At 51.1% G+C, this 21,799-nt stretch overlaps 1 protein-coding gene across 6 annotated transcripts in view; it reads left to right on the top strand.

Moving 5' to 3' along the window:
* The first annotated feature begins 2,440 nt into the window (after positions 1–2,440).
* The window catches only part of IMPA2 (inositol monophosphatase 2), a 50,672-nt gene continuing 31,313 nt past the window's right edge, over positions 2,441–21,799 (top strand). Inside the window, exons 1-2 of one of the 6 annotated variants that reach the window (XM_063699378.1) lie at positions 2,441–2,743; positions 20,034–20,167. In XM_063699378.1, coding sequence (XP_063555448.1) covers positions 2,648–2,743; positions 20,034–20,167 — 230 coding nt within the window. In that variant the 5' untranslated portion in view covers positions 2,441–2,647. Of the gene's footprint in view, positions 2,744–15,661; positions 15,777–20,033; positions 20,168–21,799 lie in introns of those variants that run through there. The other 5 variants (XM_063699379.1, XM_055368434.2, XM_031003748.2 and 2 more) reach the window with 5 other exon arrangements.

Here is a 21,799-nt window from a genome sequence, read left to right as displayed (position 1 = left end):
TAAATGACCAGTCTTTAATAATAATAGCAAACACATACGTTCCAAGCACAAGTACATTAACCCATACGATGGTTACAAAGACCACTTTACAGTTGAAGAAACAGGCAAAAACGGTTATTTTTAACTTGCTCAAATCCACACAATAAGGAAGAAGAGAGGCCAATATTTTAATTTAGGAAACCTGGCTGCTTCAAAGCCTCATGCCGTTAAAAACCACACTACGCTGCCTTAAGATATGTCATTTCGGAAAGAAAGTTAACTCTTTTTCCAGATGTTTAGATAAGCTGGGATCTATAATGAAAGTTTATCTAAAGATATAACTGAGCTTCCAGATGGGGTGACAGTACTAGGAGCACAGGGAGAGGTGTTCAGAAAGGAGAACCGGGAAGAGGCGGAAGAGACATTTTGCCACTTCTTAACTTTGTTTGCTTGGTGTTGGAAGTGACCGCTAATGAAAACCTGTCATGAAAATCAACAAAAGAATGCATTTCTTTTAAAGTAACGCATTCACAGCACAATCTTAAGTGCATTCTGAAGTCCTGCTGTCTTTTTTTTTTTTTTTTGAGACGGAGTCTCACTCTGTTGCCAGGCTGGAGCGCAGTGGCGCCATCTCGGCTCACTGCACCCTCAGCCTCCCAGGTTCGAGGGATTCTCCTGTCTCAGCCTCCCGAGTAGCTGGGATTACAGACACCTGCCATCACGCCCAGCTAATTTTTGTATTTTTAGTAGAGACGAGGTTTCACCTTTTTGGTCAGGCTGGTCTCCATCTCTTGACCTCGTGATCCGCCCGCCTCGGCATCCCAAAGTGCTGGGATTACAGGCGTGCGCCACCGCACCCGGCCTCTGTCTTAAACATCATAAAAACATAAGAACCCAAAAAAGATGGAGGGGAGTGCGCCCTTAGCTGCCAAACTGGCGTGGTGGGAGGCAGGGCAATTGGTCTAGTTTTCTGAGCCGTAGGATTAGGGCTCTGGGTGAGGCCAGAGTCCCTAAAGTTGTACCCATATCTGCGTGTTTGTATTTCCTGTTTGTAAATCCTCCTGTTTGTATTTTTTGTCTCTTATACGGTACACTTAAAGTTTCTCCACAAGGTGTTTCAACATAAAGTACTCAAAAACTAAAAACGTTTAATTTCATTATTACTTTAAGTGTGTAAAAAATGCCCCATCAAGGTTCTTGTACAAACTCCCATTATTCTCCCAGACTCCGAAGTGGCACTCCAGAATAATTTTACGTGGGTTAGCATCTTTTATAAAACGGGCAGGCAGAGCGGCTTATGAAATTAACTTTGGAAACCACGCGGCCACTCTTTCGGGAAATGCCTCCTATTTATGTTTACATGGGCCAGCAAGAGAATCCAAGGTTGGAAAGGTCATTCCTCACTACAGAGGCTCATCGCAATCACAGTTCCATCTCCAAATTCGAGTTTTGGGTGTGAAGAGTTTATAAAGCCCAGCCGCTGTCCTCGCAGTGTTTGGGGTTAGCGGAGGGAGAGCTTGTTTGCGACCAAACTTGCCGCGCGGGGCGGCCGCTTGCAGGAACACTGCGGCCTTGTGCGCTCGGCGGTCTGAGCTCCTGCGAGGCCGAGAACTACGCCTGGCGCCCAGCGGCCTCCGCGAACAAAAAGCGACCGGTCGGAAGGTGCTGGCCCAGCCGCCCCTGGCGCTCGAGCCCGAATCCGAACACAGACCATGAAGGGACGCCCGGCGCCACGTGCGCGGGGATCTGCGGACAGGACGCTCCCCCGCACCTCCGGGGCTGGGCCGGCACCGCACGGGTCCACACAGACAGTAGCTGCCCGGGCCCCCAAAACAGCCGCTCCTAGCTCCTCCCTCCCAGCTCCGCGGTGGCCCAAGCCGCCCTCCGCGCGCTTGACCCAGAACAGTACCGAGCTCTGCACGAGCCGGGGGTGGGGCCTGTCTCAGCGCGTGGCGGTGGGGCGGGGCTTGGACACGGGCCGGGCTCAACTAGAGGGAGGCGGGGCTCGAGGCTCAGAGGAGTTGGACTTGGAGCCCGCTCCGCGCGCTGCGGGGCGGGGCACGGCGGAGCAGGGTTGGGTCCGCCCCGAGCGGGGAGGGTGATGCTGCACCACAGGGGCGGGGCTGGAGGTAAAGCGCGGAGCGGAGAGGGACGAGGCTCGGCGCTGATTTGTGTTCAGGGCTAGCCTAGAGGGGCGGGGCCAGGTATGGGGCGCAGCCGGCAGCGGGAGGGGCGGTGCAGGACAGGTCCGGGCATGGCGCGGGAAGAGGCCAGGAGCAGCAACGGGTGCGGGGCGGGGCCGGGAGCGTCAAGGGGCGGGGAAGAGGGGGGAATGGGCGGGGCCGAGCTCTGCGAGGGGCGGGGTGGGGAATGCAGAGCGGGGCCGGGCGCGGGAGCAGGGAGCTGGGCCGGGAGCGGGGCGGGGAGCTGGGCCGGGCTCGGCACGGGGCGGGGCGGAGGGCGGGGAGCGGAAAGCAGGACGCGCGGCTCCCGCGGCCCGCTGGCTGCCCTTCCCGCCAGCGCAGGTGTGGGACGGGCGGCGGACTAGGCGCAGAGCTACGGGAGCAGGCACAGGGAGTGTGGAGCCTGGCGGCGGGACGGCGGGATCCGGTGGGAGCCGGAGTCCCGCCGAGGGGGGCTGGAGGTGGAGGGGCCCGGCGAGGCCGCGATGAAGCCGAGCGGCGAGGACCAGGCGGCGCCGGCGGCCGGCCCCTGGGAGGAGTGCTTCCAGGCGGCCGTGCAGCTGGCGCTGCGGGCAGGACAGGTGAGCGCCACGGCTGGGCTCGGAACTCCGGGCGGAGCAGAAGCGCGTGGGCCTTGGGAGCCGCCTGGAGTGGCGGGGTCCTGGCGCGCAGCCGGCGGGCGCCCAGGGTCCGCACCCGAGGGCGCGGGGCGCGGAGCGGTGAAAAGAGCCTTTGTGCTGGTGTCCTGGACACACCTCCCGCGCCCTTCTCCAACCCCCGGAGCCCTGGCGGCGAGCCCCTCTGCTTTGGAGTTCAGCGGCTAACGTGACCTTTGCGTTTGAGTGAGTGGTCAGAATGTAGAAATCTCTCCAGGGCTAGCGTACGGGGCTGTTGATTTTTAAGGACCTATGAATGGATTCAGCTCGCGGTAGGAAGCCCGGGGCTAAGCCCCAGCCTCGTGGGGATCTGGCTGGGCTGCCGTTTGATTGTCCTGGCTGCAGCATCCTCAACCCAAACTTACTCTGACCCACACCCTGAAAGTGGCTCAGCTCCGCGACGGCCACGGACTCAGAGTTCAGGAGGAACTTGTTACACTGCCCGGAAGGATGAAGACCGAGCCGCAGAGCTACCGAAAACCAGCGAGCAGAGTTTAAAATGGAGTGCAGTTCCTCTCTTCTCTTTTTCATTTTTGTCATTGTTCCTTCCACTTTCCTCAGTACCTTTAGCAGTGCCTGACACACCGACAGTACTGGTAGGCAAGCGAGTGTTGGTTCTCCCAGGACTGTAAGATGGCTTACTCCATGTTTGTCTCTTAGGATGTGATCGTGGGCCGGGCGCAGTGGCTCACGCCTGTAATCCCAGCACTTTGGGAGGCCGAGGCGGGTGGACCACTTGAGGTCAGGAGTTCGAGACCAGCCTGACCAACATGGTGAAACCCCGTCTCTACTGAAAATACAAAATTAGCTGGGCATGGTGGCGCGTGCCTTAGTTCCAGCTATTTGGGAGGCTGAGGCAGGAGAATCACTTGAACCTGGGAGGCAGAGGTTGCAGTGAGCTGAGATCGCGCCATTGCACATCAGCCTGGGCAACAAGAGCAAAACTCCGTCTCAAAAAAAAAAAAAGAAAAAAAGTGATTGTTTTCGGGGATTTGAGAGACAGGAGGTGTGCTGAGAGCAGATTGGCCTTTTATATTCAAACAACATTTGTTTTCTTTTTTGAGGTCTGACAGTCCGAAAATGCTCTACCAGTTTCCCTAGATGTTAAAATTGGACCGTTATCAATCTTAAATTTGAAGTGAGTCGTCATAAAGTGGATAGTGCTTTACCTTGGTGCAAATCCTCTAATCCTGTTTAAAAATTAATCTGCAATACTAAGTAGACTCATTTTTTGTTGAAGGGCCTTCCTTCCCTTTGTGGTTTTAAGGACCCAAGCCTCAGACCGTAAAGAATGAATGAATTTAAAAGAGTGTTGTGAAACTCCACCCTTTGACCTTTCCCTCCTGTAGGAAAAGGAGGACCCTAAACCTTCCTGCAAGGCAGATGAAGCTTGTAGCTTCAGTGCAAGCGTTCTTCCTGGAAAGCAGAGCTACTGTGTGCATGGAACACGGGTTCTCCTTCCATCCTTCCCTGCCTCCCAGCTTTCCTTCCAGAGCAAGCATCAGCCAGATATTTAGGAACTTTTAGGTTCTACCGTAAAACTTTTCTTCCTTGAGGCAGTGAAAAGCCAGCTTAGGATTCAGACATTGCTGTGTAAACCCTGGCGAGCTAAGTTAGGAGTTTCTGTGGTTTTCAAATTTAGATCCTTGAAGAAACAGAAGATTTTAAAATTTTATGTTATTATTTAACAAATGTGCATAAAGAGCTTGCAATAGAGCAGGAACAGTTCTAAGGCTCCTATGACTTTTAACTTAAGAGATATTTTATGTTTTTGCAACTTGCCAACAACAAAAAAAGCTTTTTTTAAACGCTGGAGAGGGTTGCAATAAAGATGCTGCCATTAGGAGTCTGGTCAGGAAGCCCGGGCCGCCGGGGCTCCCCCTCAGGCATTATGCTGATGCTTCCTGCCTGCCGGGCAGTGCTGAGGGAATGGCCTGAAGGTCTGCTGCTGGGACAAACAGAAGCCACACAAGGTCATCGGAACCTGTGTAAAGAGGGACAGATTGTCTCCTAACGCAATCGGGGGCTGACTGGAGAAAACATATCCTTTAGCCAGATGACCTGGTTCGGGGTGTAAAGGTCGTGAGTGGTGATCCTTTTGGAGTTCTCCTTAGTGAAGAGAATGTTGGCAAAGTCACAGGGGCCCCAGATGCTCACCCTTGACTAGCACCCAGCATTCTACCACTCTGTTGTTCGCTGCTCTCAGCTGCCCCTGAGATGGAGTCTGTGTTCTAGATGCGGAAAGGTGAGGGAGCCGAAGGAGAGACCTTCCAAGAGATAAAGGTGCACTGTGGTTTCTCTCTTAGACACTGGTTCCGCTCAAGGTGGCCCTGGAGAAACTGCTTCCATTTCCCCTCTGCCCCAGTCCTGGCAGGCTTCCCTGTCCCAGGCTCCCAATTCCCTCACCTGCCCCCTCCATGCTTCTGTGCCACTCTTCCTTCCGTGACCCTGGGGATCATCCCTGCCCTCCTAGTTCCAGCCACCCACACTGTGACGGCAGCCTCCTCCCTGGCTGTTGGGCTTTTGGGGAGGGAGTGACCACAGCCCCACCCCAGGTACAGATGACAGTATTCACTGATGTGGATGGTTGTCATCTTTTGTGTGATGTGTGAACAGAAGTATTGTAGACAGCTCTGCCTTTCAAATCCTCCCGCGGAGCTGAACCAGCTTCTGTTGGGCCAGAAACTTAGACAATTTAGGGGGCCCTCTTTAAGAAAATACAAAATTTGCCAGACGTGGTGGCTCAAGCCTGTAATCCCAGCACTTTGGGAGGCTGAGGCTTGTGGATCACCTGAGGTCAGGAATTTGAGACCAATATAGTGAAACCCCATCTCTACTAAAAATACAAAAATTGTGGCCGGGCGCAGTGGCTCACGCCTGTAATCCCAGCACTTTGGGAGGCCGAGGCGGGCAGATCACAAGGTCAGGAGATCAAGGCCATCCTGGCTAACACGGTGAAACCTTGTCTCTACTAAAAATACAAAAAATTAGCTGGGCGTGGTGGTGGGCACCTGTAGTTCCAGCTACTCGGGAGGCTGAGGCAGGAGAATGGCGTGAACCCGGGAGGCGGAGTTTGCAGTGAGTAGAGATCGTGCCACTGCACTCCAGCCTGAGCGACAGAGCAAGACTCCATCTCAAAAAAAAAAAAAAAAAATACAAAAATCAGTCGAGCATGGTGGCACACGCCTGTAATCCCTGCTACTAAGGAGGCTGAGGCAGGAGAATCCCTAGAACCTGGGATGTGGAGGATGCAGTGGTGAGCCTAGGTTGCACCACTGCACTCCAGCCTGGGTGATAAGAGTGAAACTCTGTCTCAAAAAAAAAACAAAAAACAAAAAAAAAAACAAAATTACAAATTCAAACTTAGATATAAAAGTTATTTAGAATAAGAACAATCACATCTATAAATTTCTAAGATGCTAAGAAATACTGCAAATATCACGAAATACACAAAAATAACAATTCTTTCACTGCTTCTCATACTTCCGTAATACTTTTTGCCCTTTTTCTGGCTTCATACTGTTTGCATCTTTTGAATGACAATGAGTTTGTAATATTTTATATGGGGAGAATAGAAAGATAAATTCAGCATTTCCTGTTGCTTGGCTGATTGAAATTTATTACTGATAATTTAGAAAATTTAGGCTTCAAACTTGTTACTGGTAACAATTGGCTTATAAATTTTTAGGATGTCATCAAATTGAGAACCTTCTATGAATTTTTTTATACATTAGTTGTAAGTGAGTCTGTTTTTTACAGACTTGCTTCTGGCTCTGTGCAGTTGAAATCTGGTTTATTTTTGTGATCCACGCATTTTCAGTGCCGGTGCCTGTGTCCACCTCACGTGCTCCTCTGGTCCTGTATGTTTTTGTCACCATGCCAGGTGGGTTGGCGTGATGGACAGGGGAGTATGTCTGGAAGCCCTTTCTACACTGGATGGCTCTCAGTAACTTACAGAGAAATGTGACTGCAAACCCTATTGAAGCAAAGTTAGTTCATCTACTCAGCTTATCTTTAGCCCAAACTGGCTGTATCCACGCCAGTGCCACCTGATGCAAAGTCTGATGGAAGGACAGTTTAAGTGGAAAGGCACAAGGTTAGATCTACAGTCAAAACAGCTGACTTTTGCCCATTACAAAAGGGGTTTGTGTACGGCTTTGTGAACACTTTGTTAGGGTCCCTTGCAGGCAAGTGGGGGCCTTGATGCTTAAGCGTCATTAGCTTCACAGGAAATTCATCTCTGTTTACTTGTAACAAAATCTCAGGACAAAGCAGAAAAAGAAAAACCCAGCACTGACCTCAGGACCGCAGACTTCCCCCTTCTCTAGTTGGCCTTACACACCCTTGCAGGTTATGCTTCCCGAGGCCCGGCCTTGCGAAGTGAGCCTGTTGTCCCCTTGTCCGGCCAGATCTGGTCGCTCTGCTTGGTGTTTGCAAAACACATGTTGCATTTTCTTGCCTTTCTTCTGGCCTATGGAGTATGCAAACCATTCCCTGTCTCCAGAGCCCGGCTCCTGAGCCCCTTCCTTCATGGACCGCTTCTCAGGTGGCCTTCCCTGTCTTTCCAGTGCCCCACCTGGTCCTGCTGAGCTGGCACTCCTCGCGACTTTATTTATCCTTGCCTGGTGGTGTGCCCTCCACACAGTGGGTCCTTGGAATATGAATACTCTTTTGTCTACCTCTGGCTCTTCAGGGTAGAAGGCACATTGGTGGGCTCTTGACCCGTGTCCCCACTTGTCCATCTGGCTTTACCAACACAGTATTTTTTTGATTTGTGATTTTCCTTTTTGCTGGTTATTCACACCGGGAATGTAATGAGTGAGGTAACACTGAAAGCACATGATGAAGAACAGCAGCACCTGGCCCGCGCTCCTCACCCCTTGTCCTGTGTCCAGAGTCCCTGTTCTCAATTTTCTGAGCGTTACACCCATTTCTAAGTAATAGGCTTCTGTCATGCTTTCTTGAGTTGTTCATTGTTGACAGAATTATTCTGTGTTACACCTTGTAGTGGCCCTGCCCATGTGGTTCCATGGGCGTCCATGTCCATGTTCGGATGGCCATGCAGATGTAACTCATGGTTCAGCCCGGCAGTGTATTCCTTTCTTTCTAATGCAACTTGTATTTTCGTTAAAGAATGTTTCGTTTTGCTTTGCATTTGTCTAGTTTTCTGTATACCTATTGTGAGCCATCCATCTTCCCAGCAGGATTTTTCGTGATCTCCTTGGTGTGGTCACATTCCTTGGGTCGCTGCTGTGGAGCAGTGCTTCTCCAGCTTTGGCTGTGTTGGAAGCCCAAGAGGGCTTATTAAGGCAAATGGGGTCCCACTGCAGGGTTTCTCATTCACTAGGTGTGGAGTGGGCACCAGAATACGCATTTCTAACATTCCCAGCTGACATAGATGCTGCTAGTCTGGAGTGGCACAATGGGAACTTCCGCTGCATGGTATTTTATTATGTGAGTACATCACTATTCATTCAACTGTTTTATTTATTATTTATTTTTATTTTTTGAGACGACGTCTAGCTCTCTCGCTCAGGCTGGAGTGCAGTGGCGTGATCTTGGCTCATCAAAACCTCTGCCTCCCGGGTTCAAGTGATTCTCCTGCCTCAGCCTCCTGAATAGCTGGGTCTACAGGCATGCGCCACCATGCCTGGCTAATTTTTGTATTTTTAGTAGAGACGGCGTTTCACCATATTGGCCAGGCTGATCTAGAACTCCTGACCTCAAGGGGTCCACCCGCCTCGACCTCCCAAAGTGCTGGGATTACAGGCACGAGCCACTGCGCCTGGCCTCATTCAACTCTTGAGCAAACTGGATAATGTCCAGTTTGGAGTTAATACGGGTAATGTTGCTGTGAACTTTCTTGCACATGTCTTTTGATTATGTGTGCATTTCTGTTGGGGATTTATTAATAGTAGGAGTAGAATCGCTGTGTCATTGGGAATGTAAATTCTGCCAAGTAGTTCTCTAAAGAGGATGTACCAAGTTACACTCCACCCTGCAGTGTGTGAGGGTTCCCATTTCCCCACGTCTTCCACAACACGTGGTATGGTCTGTCTTTTTTATTGTAGCCATTCTGATGGGCTTGAAGTGGTATTTTATTGTAGTTTTAATTTGCGTTTCTTAGATAATTAATGAAGTTAAATGCACATGTTTGTTGGCTTTTTTTTTTTTTTTTTTGAGACAGAGTCTTGCTCTGTCGCCCAGGCTGGAGTGCAGTGGTGCGATCTCAGCTCACTGCAACCTCCGCTTCCCGGGCTCAAGCAATTCTCCTGCCTCAGCCTCCCGAGTAGCTGGGATTACAGGCATGTGCCACCACGCCTGGCTAATTTTTGTATTTTTAGTAGAGATGGGGTTTCACCATGTTGGCCAAGCCAGTCTCAAACTCCTGACCTCATGTGATCCACCCACCTTGGCCTCCGAAAGTGCTGGGATTACAGGTGTGAGCCACTGTGCCCAGCTGTTTATTGGCTTCTTTGATATTATTTGCTTTTAAAATGATGGTAATAACACATTGATTATAAATTTATTCATCCAACAAAGAATCATTAACAACTCAGGAAAGGACTTTAGCCTTTTTACTCTGAGTGTGAGGGGAGGTTTGGGGCAGAGTCTTGTGTGGGGCTTTATAGGACTCTATATAGGGGACCACCCTGGCTGCTGCATGAGGTCCTGTGTGGGACACTAGGGGGACCAGAATCAGATATCTGATAGGAAGCCACGTGAGAAATGAGGGTGGATTTGACTGGGGTGCAGTGAAGAAGGTGGTGAAGAAGATTTACTTTGGAGGCTGAGGTGACAGGGTTTGTCTCTGAGTTGGATGTGGGGTGTGAGAGAAAGAGAGGAGCCAAGGGTGACTTCAGGGGTTTAGGCCTGAAAAGCTGGTTGAATGGATTTGCCACTTTCTGAGATGGCAAAACTGCAGGAGGAACAGGTTTGGAGCTGAGAGTCGAGTGTTCTCTTCTGCGCAGGTTAAGCTCGAATTGCCAGTAGATTTCTTATTTTATTTTTTTGAGACAGGGTATCGCTTTGTTTCCCTGGCTGGAGTGCAGTGGTGCAATCACAGCTTCTACCTCCTGGGCTCAAGTGATTCTCCCACCTCAGCCTCCTGAGTAGCTGGGACTACAGGCATGTGTCACCATGCCTGGATAATATGTATTTTTTAATTTTTTGTAGAGACGGGGTTTCACTAAGTGGAGATGTTGGATTTGCACCCAAGCTGACGGCAGAGATGCAGTGTGGAAGTCATGTTCCTGGAGATGGTATTTAGGGCCATGTCCCGGACAGGAGGAGAGCAGGCTTGGCCACTGATGGGCTTTGCCGTCAGATGAGCTCAGGTCAGGCTCCCATTTTCCTCCTTGGGAGCCTCACAAATGCCAGTTTGTGGAGGTCATTTCTGAAGTGGTTCATTTCTCCAGAAAAGGCTTCCCCGCTCTTCCTGCCTGGGCTGAGTGCACCTGTCGCTGGAGGAAGGGGAGGCAGGAGGGGGAGGAGGCGGTGGTGATGGCCTCCAGCTCCTGCCTCGCCTGGTCCACGCCTGCAGTGTTTGCTTAGCTCTGCAGGGTGGGGTCAGCCTACATGAGAAATTCGAAAACTCGCCAACATTTCAAACATCAGCAGAGACAGAATTCCTGTGAGACAGCAGCTGGCAGGCACAGAGTAGCAGCTGTCCCTTTGGTGGGGTGGGGTGGGGGTCGGCACATGGTCTCCAAGGGTCCGAGGCCCACTGCTCCTGACCCTATCTGAGAGGTCCCTATCATTTCCTACCCATTTTGCTAACAAAAGCTGTCTGATAAGAAGGGGGAGGGCAGAAGGCTCTGCCCTTGCCTCTGGGCAGCCTCATCCCAGCCCTTGGCACTCCAGGGTGCCAGTGAGGTCCCACCTGTGCCCCCTTAAGGAGAGGCTGGTAGACGGCTCATCCCCACGGGGAGAGTGAGTGCTGGACTCTGTGGCCCTGAGATTGTCACTTGCTCACCCCAATGAAGCGCTGCCCAGGGGAGATTACTGTCTTTGGAGTTTGGGGCAGGAGGGTGGGTGAAATCACTCAGCCAGAGGATGGAGAGGCTGCTAGTGAGATACAGGCCCCCTCCCCGAGCTTTAGGGGTGGAGGAAGGCAGGAGCTCAAAGGCATGGGGAGCTGAGACATTGAGAAGGAGAGGGGAGTTCCGGAGTCTAGGCCCCTCCCTCTCTCCTGGCCTCCTCCTGGGCCCAATGGAGACAGGAGCCTGGAGCCTGGTTTGCGTCTTCTCTCTTCTGTGGGAATGAGGGAAGGCCTTGGTCTCTAGGCTGAACCAGTCTCAGGATCCTGTGTCCGCTGTCCCAGCTCTGCCCTAGCCTGCCATGAGCGCTGCAGGAGGCCTTCTGCAGACTGGCGCCCTGCCCCTGGGCTCACCTCTCATGTGAGAGATGGAGGAGGTGCAGACCTGGCCAGTCACTGCAGTGTGCAGGGGGACTGGGAGGCCATCCCAGCGCCTGGGATGTGGACAGCTTCCTGGAAGAAGTCACAGCTGAGTGTGTCTTTAGAAAGAAAAGCAGGAGTCAGCTAGGAAAGTTAGGTGATGGGCTTGGGGAGGGGAGAGAGAAGAGGAGGGGTCGGGGCCAATAGAGAAGATGAAAGCAGAAGGGGCAAAAGAGAACACAGCACCAAGGACCTCCAAGAAATGCACTTTGGCTGAAGTTTGAGGTGGGAGAGGTCAGGACTTGGGGGCCCTGTGTGGAGGGCAGAGTTGCAGGTGGGTGTCCTGCTCGAACTGATGGGGTGTGGCCCTTGGGGGCTGTGAGTTGGGGTGGACTTGATGAGTCGTACATTGAAGGAGACATAGGAATAAAGGACCTCTGGGTTTCTGGCTCATGCAGCTGGCTGGCTGTCATTGCTTTTGAGAGAAATGTGAGCTGGAGAGGGATTAGGAAGTAATCAATTGTGACGGCTCCAGCCGTGGGGTCGGCTCTGTTTAGCGATGGTGGACTTGGACTGTGGTGCTGGGAACCCCTTCCCTGTACCTTACAGCTGCAGGGCCTTGGGCAACTTTCTCCATTTCTTTGTGCCTCCGTTTCCTCATCTTTAACATGGAGAATAATTTTTGCTGTCCTCAGAGTTACTGTGTGGAATAAATGTACATGTGAACTGCTCAGAACAGCACGGGGCGGAGGAAGCGCTCTGTAAGCTTGAGCTCAGGCCGTGGAGCTGGGCAGGGTGTGAGGTGGAGGCCATCTCCAGGAAGCTCAGCTGCTGAAGGCAGGTCTGAGGGCTTGCAGACACCCACTTTCAAGGAATAGTGGGAGGGAGATGAGCCGCAGAATGGTGGGGAGATAGGAGGAAAGCCACGAGGGGAGGCAGGGGCCACAGGCCACGGGCCCTGGAACACAGGGAATGCAGCTGGGATGTGGGTGACGGGTGGCTGCTGGCATTGGTATGGAAGGTGCCAGTGCCTTGTCAGGGCGGAGGGCGACTAGAGATCAAGGTGAGGGGAAAAATAGCCACGAGACTAAAGGAGGCGTTGAGGATTCGAGAGCCTGAGGTGGGCTGGCCTGGGAGCCACGTCTGCTTGGACCAGCTCCTCCTCTTCCTCCCAGGGTTGAGGTTGTACAGAGATTTGTGATGCATCAACAGCTGTGAACTGCTGACCACATGTGCCACATGACACCATGTGATAGGCATGTTATTACCTGGGTACCTGATGAACTGTTAGGTTTTATTGATAGTCACACGTATCAGGTTCTTCAGAGAAACGGGACCGGCAGGAGGTGGGTGGGTCCAGTCTGCAGGATGGGCTGGCAGCTGGAGACGCGGAGAGACAGCTGATGTTCCAGTTTGAAGGCCATAGGGCAGGAAGAGTTGCTCATGTGGACAGAGTCCCAAGGCCATTTGCCGAGAACCCCCTGTTACTTGGGGGAGGGTCAGCCTTTTCATTCTGTTTGGGCCCTCAGCTGTTGGACAAGGCCCGCCCACAGGAAGGAGAGGGATCTACTTTCCTGATTAAGATGCTGATGCCCTCGCAGAAACACCCAGAACAATTTTTTTTTTTTTTTTTTTTGAGATGGAGCCTTGCTCTGTCTCCCAGGATGGAGTGCAGTGGCGTAATCTTGGCTCACCGCAACCTCCACCTCCTGGGCTCACGCGTTTCTCCTACCTCAGCCCCCTGAGTAGCTGGGATTATAGGCGTGTGCCAGCACACCCAGCTAATTTTTGTATTTTTAGTAGAGACAGGGTTTCCCCATGTTGGCCAGGCTGGTCTCGAACTCCTGACTTCAGGTGATTTGCCTGCCTCGGCCTCCCAGTGCTGGGATTACAGGCATGAGCCACCACGCCTAGTCCAGAACAATGTCTGACCAAGTATCTGCGCTCCACATAGCTCAGTCAAGTTGACACATAAAATTAACCATCACAACACATTCACTTGTGTTGCAGTAAATCTGGAAGCATAAACATGGGGCGTGTTGTCAGGTGCACACCTCCAGTGGCCACATCTTCCTGACCTGACAGAGGGAAAGACACATCTCCTATTGAAACCGCACTCTGGCAAGGCTCCGGCGTGCTGCTCTGTGGATGATGCACAGGGCCTGGGTTCCAGAGCACATGCCAGCTGCCCTGCAGTGACTGGCATAAAGGTTGGATGGGGACAGGAGCACAAGAACAAGATGGGGTGAGACAGGAAAGATAGTTGGACGTCTCCATGAATATGTTAGCCTAGGATGTCTCTGAAGCTGGAGTTGATGGTGACCTTTCCTTTTAGATTTGAAATTCAGGCTTCAGTGACTTCAGGCCCATATTTTATATGTTATACATTAACAGAATGCTACTGGAAGGAGAGACCCGAGCCAGGGGGGTCTGTGAAGTGCATGCTTAGTTAGCGAGTAGCTGAAAAACATTAATTAAAAACCAGGATACCTAACTCATTGCTGGTGGAGTGAGAGTGTTTAAAATCTCTAAGACTGAGGGAAAATAGCCATGGTAAAGGGGTTCAGCGGGAACTTACCTGGCAACCCCATGTGCTCCCTCGCCCTGTGGACGTGATCCTGGCTAAAGGGCAGGGCTGTTTGAGTCTCGCTTACTGATTTTAGAAATACAGCACTTTTCCTCACCTTTTCTCTTAGCATAGGACAATTCGTGAATTAAACTTTTCTTAACCTAGTATTTTAGCATCCTATTTGCAACTTGTACATTGTATGTACGGTAGGTTCTTATTTTTTGTAACAATACAAAAATTAGCTGAGAAAGTCATTAGATTTTCTCAGATACATGTTCTCACAACTGATACTGGTGAGGTTCTGTGTGTAAATAAGTTTGTGGACCAAGACCTTTTCATTACAATACCTCATGTGATTCCTAAAACAACCCAATGTGTTAGATATACTGTTATTACAGAAGAGGAAGTGAAGGCCATGAGAACCCATATAGAATTTGAATTTAGAGCTGTCTGATTCTGGAGTGTACTGTATCCCTCTCTACTCCCACTGATGTTATGAAACTGCTGAAAACAAGAATTACATCCTGGAAGGGAATTTTTCATACCCATCTTCATGAAGAGCTACAGGACAAGGCTTCTGATTTTTTTTAGGTTAGCTTAGTGTCATTGTCTGTTGGTGACTGAAGGAAGCTAGCTGGCGCAGCCCCCATGTGTGCAAGGCCCCCGAGTACACCTGATAGAGCCCTATCTGGTGTATATGGGTGCATGTCGCTGGCATCAGCACCCTGCCCGGGGTGAGGGTAGTTCCTGGAGCTACTGGGATGAAATGCAGAGCTCCCAACCTGGAGGAGTGCATGGCCCAGTAGAGGGGACGGGGCAGTGACCAAGTACAGTGGGCTGTGCAGTAGCTGACCCAGGAAGAGGGGCCTCAGCCAGGGCAGTGGGCGGACGGCCACACGGGTGACCTCCTGGAGGAGGTGTGCTGGAGTAGATGGAGGCTGAGAGCACAGACAGGCAGGAGGTGGCCAGGGATGTCATTGAAGGCACAAGGGATCGTGTCCAAAGACATGGAGGTACAGGAGGGAGGACACTCGAGGGGGCTTGAGCCTGGCATGGGGCATGCTGCCCTGGCTGGGTGTGAAGGGCCTTGCACACCTGACGCAAGACAGCAGCCCGATTGTGAGGCCAGGTCTAGTGGAAGAGGCTGGCCACAGGGTCACCTGCCCTGCCGGTAGGAGGTACAGGCATGTTCGAGCCCCATGGCCTTCCTTGTGACACACTCACAAAGAAAGTCATCAGAGAAACTGCAATAATAAATATTAATAAAAGCAGAAAACAGTTAATATTTTAAAAGATTATGAAGGCTAGGTGTAGTGGCTCACGTCTTAATCCCAGCACTTTGGGAGGCCGAGGCGGGAGGATCACTTGAGGCCCGGAGTTTGAGACCAGCCTTGGCAATATTGTGAGACCTCAGCTCTACAAAATAAAAATAAAAATGATCCGGGTGTGGTGGTGCATGCTTGTAGTTGCAGCTACTGGGGAGGCTGAGGCGGGAGGATTGCTTGAGTTCAGGAGGTCAAGACTACAGTGAGCCAAGATTGCACTACTGCACTCCATCTGGGGCAACAGAGAGAGACCCTGTCTCAAGAGAAAAATAACAACAGAGCATAACACAACACAGCATCCTGCCTCTGAATCCACTCTTCCCACTCTGTAACCCATGACTCGGCCCTGTTTTCCTGGCGGACACACCCAGATTGCAGCATTCTCCAAGCTGCCCCAAGGGCCCCCAGCACCCGCCTCCTCCACACACACAGCTGTGTATGTTTTGAATGTGGAAAACTGAGTGTATAAATACCAGTGAGCTTAGATAAGGTGACACAAAAGGACATATTACAAAATCTTCTAGCATTTAGTTAACTGTGAGCTCAGTGTGCAGCAGCCAAGGACTCTTTATGCATTCACTCAGCAGATGTTCCTGGAGACCCCCATGAGGCAGCCCCCATGCAGGGTGCACCATGGCCTGTTGGCGGTGGACAGAGACAGAGAGGGTAGGGTTCCTTACCCAGGCTGGTTGAGCAGACACATGGAGTGATAAGTGCTGTGGGTGCCAGTTGGTGGCTTGTGTAAGTGCTGTAGTCACAGTTGGGTGAGTGCCCCTCTGCCCGCAGAAGCTGGAGGCTCCTCATGTGGAAGGTGATGTTTGAAGTGAGTCATGAAGGAGGAGGACAGTGGGCTGGCTGAGGCGGTTCCATCAGGAGACTCCAGGGTTAATGATTCCGTGTGACAGGGCCATGGCATTCTCAGAGCTCGGAGGGGAGGGGAGGGGAGTTGAGAAAGGGGTCGGGAAAGGCCCGCAGCTGCTGAGTTGATGGTTTGTTTGGTTTCTTCACAGAGGCCAGTAAGAGGAGCAGGGGAAGTCTAGTTAGTAAGAGGTATGGGGTGGGGTGGTCTGCTCCACAAAGTCATCCAGGGACCCAGCTTTGTCCTCCCTCATTGCTCCGAGGTGTTTCTTCCTGCATGGGCAGCACCACACCTACTTTGTAGCCTGTGGTGAGGGGGAATGGGACACGAGGAAGTGCAAGGCAGTATCCTTTTGAGGATGTGACTCGGAAGTTGCAGGTCTTGCTTCCAGTCCCATCCTCTGGGGCAGAACTTGGTGCTGAGGCCGCACGTATCCGCGTGGCGTGCAGATTGCGAGGCAGCTCTGTGCTTGCTCCAACTTGGAGGTTCCGTTCCTAAAAGGAAAAAGGGGAGACTGGACGTTTGGGGTCAAATGGTCTCTGCTACAAGGGCAAATCTGGAAGCTATTGTATGCTCCCTTCAGGGGTTCTGACTTTATCCACATAGTGACAGGGCGCCACCAAGTGCTCTGCTGGGGAGACGCATGGTCACCGTGACCATGTTTTAGGAAGTGTTTTAGGAAGTGCGTCTGGCTGTGCCGGGAGAGTGGGTCTGAGTGCAGGAAGCAGATCTGGTCTAGCTCCAGGAGGTGGGACTTGTGGATAGAAGCACTGGATCTTTTCAACAGGGCAACCAGAAAAACAGCCAGACAGAAGGACCTGGGTGGTCAGCACTCACACAGACACTAGTGTTCCCGTTTGGAAAAATGTTACAGTCTATTCAAGCAGCCCAATGTGTGTTTTATTCATTCTTTCAAAGAACTCTGTGTACCTGCTGTATGTGTATCTGCTGAATGCCAGGGAGCATTCCTGATGCTAGGGGTACAGAAGGGAAGCAGAAAGAGCTCTGCCCTCAGAAGCCTCTGCCTGGGTGAGACAAGCAGTCAACAACAAAACAGACAGGAAGGACGAAGGGAAGTAGAAAAGAGCTCTGCCCTCCGAGCTCCTGCCTGGGAGAGACAGTCAAAAACAAAACTGACAGGAAGGATGGTTTCAGATGGGATACGATAAGTTGTAGAAGGATCAGAAAACAGGAAGTCCTTGGGGCAGAAACAGATTTGGTTAGGATCAGTGAGAAAACCCCAGAGCACAGCAGGAGAGCAACTTGGGGCTGACCTGTCGGAGGTGAGCTGTGAAGGGCTCGCCCTGGGATTTGGGATTTGGAGTTTCCCAAGGGCCCTGGGGTTTGGGATGTGTTCTGTGAGCGGCGGGAAGCCGTTGGATCATTTTCTGCAGTAAAGTGATGTGATGTAATTGGTGTCTGAAAATTCCCCATCCAGCTGCTGCGTAGAGGCTGCAAGGGTGGACGGGTGGAATACCAGCCACCCTTGCAGGTAGCTTTACGGCTGCTCCCCATGTGGGGATGCCACAAGCATGAAGTAAAGCCACTGTCTTCTCAGGTGGTGGTCCTGGGTTCAATACCCACCACCACCTGCCCACCCCGCCCGCTGAGGTGGAACATCCTGGTCTCCTAGTGGCTCTCTTCACGTGGGAGTTTGAGACTCTGCTCTAGCTCCATGCTACTGAAGTGAGCACCCCTGCATCAGGGTCACCATAGAGCTTACCAGAAATGCAGCTCTCAGACCCCAGTCAGACCTGTGCAGCACAGTCTGCCCTTCCTCGAGATCCCAGAGGCTCTGCTGCCATATCCTCTCTGGGGCTGTGTCCCCTGGTTAGGCTGCCTTTCTCACCCCAGCTCTATGCACACACTCCCCACAACCCCACACCACACCAACACACACACACACCAGAAATCCATACACACCCAGAGATACACACAGAGACACACATACCCCGCATCTTCCCACACCACACCGATACACACACACCCAGAGATAGACATACAGACACACCCTGCATCCTCTCACACCACAGCAACACACACACACACACCCAGAGATACAGAGACACACACCCTGACTCCCCCCATACCACATGAACACACACTTACAGGTACACAACAGAAACACACACACACCAGGAATCACCGTGGCCATACATGAGACAAGCTTTGTGCCGAAGGCCTGTCTGGCCAGCTCAGGGTTGAGGGTCCTGGACCATGGGCAGGTGCTACGGGAGCCACATGTGAGGAGTGTGAGATTCACAGACAAGGCCTGTGGAGCTTGATTTGTTGAGAGTCCTGTGTGCAAATTGGTGATTTGAGAAAATTGACCTGGTGGCAATGAGCAGGAACTAGGAAACCCTGGCCAGAGGCAGGGCCTGGGTGGTGGGAGCTGGAGGCTGTCATAGGAATATGAAGTCCTGGAGTTATGGCTACCCAGTGGACATGGCTATGTGGACGCTGTATGCTTTTTTTGGTATGACCTATCACATTCTGAATTTTCTATAACATATATCTGTTTTTTTTTGCAACCAAGATTAAAACAAAAACTGCCTCGGCTCAGTACAGCGTGGGCCAGCTCTGGGATGTAGGCAATGAGAAGAGCAGGCAGCCCCGTATGGGGAGGAGCACATGGGAGGCTGAGTTTTGGGGGCTCCTGCCTGTTCTGTAGAATTCCCCGTGTGCTTCTGGCAGCACAGGGCCTGGCATGAGTGGGTCCTTGGTGTGTGCTTATCAGAAGACGTGATGGATGTCACGTCTGGGCACCTGGCCAATTGATGGTCCTTTTGAGAGAAATACAGGATTCTGGGATGTAGATAGTTTAGGAAGAAGGCTCTGAGTTCGTTTTTAGGTGCCCTGACTTTGTCATCATGATGAGGGAGACACCAAGTTGTTAAGACAGACAGAAATGGGCAAGAGCTGGGCGCGGTGGCTTACGCCTGTTATCCCAGCACTTTTGGAGGCAGCGGTGGGAGGATCGCTTGAGCCCAGGAGTTTGAGACCTGCCTGTCTAGCATAGCAAGACCCTGTCTCTTCAAAAAATAAAAAATGAGCTGGGTGCAGTACCATGTGCCTGTAGTCCTAGCTATTGGGGAGGCTGAGGTGGGAGGATCACTTGAGCCCTGGGGTTTGAGGTTACTGTGAGCTGTGATTATGACACCACACTTCGGCCTGGGTGACAGAGAGACCCAGTCTGTAAAACAAAACAAAACAAAACAAAAAGGAGAAGAAAGGCCTGGGCTGGACCAGAACTGGTCCCTCTGGAGTTGTCCAGGGACTGATTAGCCACTCTTTATCCCTTCCTGTTTGGGTTTTCCTGGGGTTCTTGGGACCATCCCAGTCCTTGCTCCTATGTATAGCTGTGATGGGTTTAGACCAGTGTGTTGGCAGCTTGCACAGCTGCGGAGCCTGTGTCGGAGCTCAGCCCTGTGGATCCTTGCATGAACTCTGAGACAGCTGATGCTGTTCCAGCCCAGAGTGCAGTGAGAGCTGGCCATGGTTCCTGAAACACAGTTTAGCTCTCCCGGGTTTCTCAGTGGGAACATTTACAATCAGATTCGAGGGCATATCCCATTTCATGGGATAAAGTGAATTAGGGAAAATAAGCTTTTACTTTACACTGAAATCTCCTAAATTTGAATTCATGGGATTATACAGGGCACAGGTGTGTAACATGATCTTGTTTTGGGCCATTCTTACAGAGGAAGTTTCATGCTCTTTTCAAAACCCCTGTGTTTTTCTTTTACTCGAAGAGAAATTGTTTCACAGGTGCAACAAAATAATTTTGAAATAATTTCAAGTAATGGAGAAATAATTTTTCTTGTAAAAGAATAATGGTGGAGTCATTAAGGCTCACTAGAAACCCAGAGAGCCTAGGCTGTGATATTAGCTCTGAGGTCAATGATGCAAGAAGTCAGTGACCCACAGAGCCACACCTGCTGCCCCCACCCTCCCCCCCCCCAATGGCAGGCTGAATACAGAGGGGACTCGAAGGAGTGGATAATTCCTTTGCCTGGGAGGAGGATGTTTGCATGTTTAACCCAAATCCCGTACTTTTATTTCAGATCATCAGAAAAGCCCTTACTGAGGAAAAACGTGTCTCAACAAAAACATCAGCTGCAGATCTTGTGACAGAAACGGATCACCTTGTGGAAGATTTAATTATTTCTGAGTTGCGAGAGAGGTTTCCTTCACACAGGTAGGTGTACTTCTCTGGGAAACACCCCCAGTAACCGTGGCCACACTCATAGAGAATGCAGAGTCTGCCGGGGTCAGGGGCTCTGCCGTTTGTTGATGTGGCCAGACGTGAAGCCCTAAGCCACGCAGCCTAACCTGCAATTTGTCAGTTACTTACTAAGCAAACTCAGCCCTGTTTTCGTTCTTTTTACTGTCATCTTAACAACCATCACGTCAGTGCATCCTCTTATGAATATTGAAGCAGCTCTTTTCACAATGCATGCTCAGGAAAAGCTCCTTGCACCCCTGTACTCAACCATTTGTTATTTCTGGAAGGACCCACTAGAAGTGTGACCCACCCTAAGAAGCCTGGAGTGGTGATGTCCCCTGGGGGCCTGTGCCTGTTCAGCTGCCTGGGCAACTTTCCCAGGAGGATGGGATGCCAAGTGGCACTGGCAGCCGCGTGGGGCCCCCGGCCCACCACTAGTGCTTAGTGATGCATGCCCCCTCACCCAGGCCAGAGGATGCAGTGGGAATGGCTGCCACAGCCGGGCCCCAGAGCTGTCCCCGCAAGAGGCCTGTATGAGCACCTCTTAACCTTTTTGGGGTCACCCTTTGAGTATTTGATGCTAGCTATTAATCTTTTGTTCAGAAAAATTAAAATATTTACACAGCATTTTGCATAGCATGAACCCGAGATTGAGACATCTTCTTTAACTCTGGGGGGTTCTAAGGCCCCTCTCTCACCTCTAGAGTTCTGCAGTATAAATGCTGAAGACCATGCAAGGGATCTTTTTTCTTCGTTACGTAGACTCTTTTAAAGATGTTGGATTCTTAAAACTGGAATACCAGTTATTGGATTTCTGGCTGTAGGGTATTATAACTGTCAGGTTCCAGGTTTAGATGGACTTAGGTGGCAGAAATATAGATGGTACTCTCCCTCAGTGTCCATTCAGCACATGGTAGGCTTAAAATACTTTTCTTTACATTTATTTTTATATATTTTTTAAGAGATAGGGTCTTGCTCAGTTGCCCAGGTTGGAGTGCAGTGGCATGATCATAGCTCACTGCAGCCTTGAACTCCTGGGTTCCAGTGATCCTCCTGCTTCAGCCTCCTGAGTAGCTGGGATTACAGGAGCCACTCCACCTGGCTCTTTTTTTTTTTTTTTTTTTTTCTGTGAATGATTATATAAATGAAAGAACAAGCCAGTGTTAAACACTTACCTTCTTTTTTTCCCCGTCGTTTCCTTCTAACTTGTTAGGTTATCTCAAGGTTACCAGCTCTCCCTCTGAATTTCTGTTTGCCAGTCGCTCATGTTTGTTTTGTTGACAACCTTTGAGTTTAAGCTTCTCTTACTTCCTATTTCCCTACTCTGCTTGAGGTCAGGATCCCAAGAATTGGTTACAATAGTTATAGGATGTAAAGTGTTTGTGATTTTTTTTTTTTTTTTTGAGATGGAGTCTTGCTCTGGCGCCCAGGCTGGAGTGCAGTGGCGCGATCTTGGCTCACTACAAGCTCCGCCTCCCGGGTTCACGCCATTCTCCTGCCTCAGCCTCCTGAGTAGCTGGGACTACAGGCGCCCGCCACCACGCCCAGCTAATTTTTTGTATTTTTAGTAGAAACGGGGTTTCACCTTGTTAGTCAGGATGGTCT

This window comes from Gorilla gorilla, chromosome 17 (assembly GCF_029281585.2).
Source record: "Gorilla gorilla gorilla isolate KB3781 chromosome 17, NHGRI_mGorGor1-v2.1_pri, whole genome shotgun sequence".
In the NCBI taxonomy this organism is placed as follows: domain Eukaryota; kingdom Metazoa; phylum Chordata; class Mammalia; order Primates; family Hominidae; genus Gorilla; species Gorilla gorilla.
This window is presented reverse-complemented; position numbering and strand designations above follow the sequence as displayed.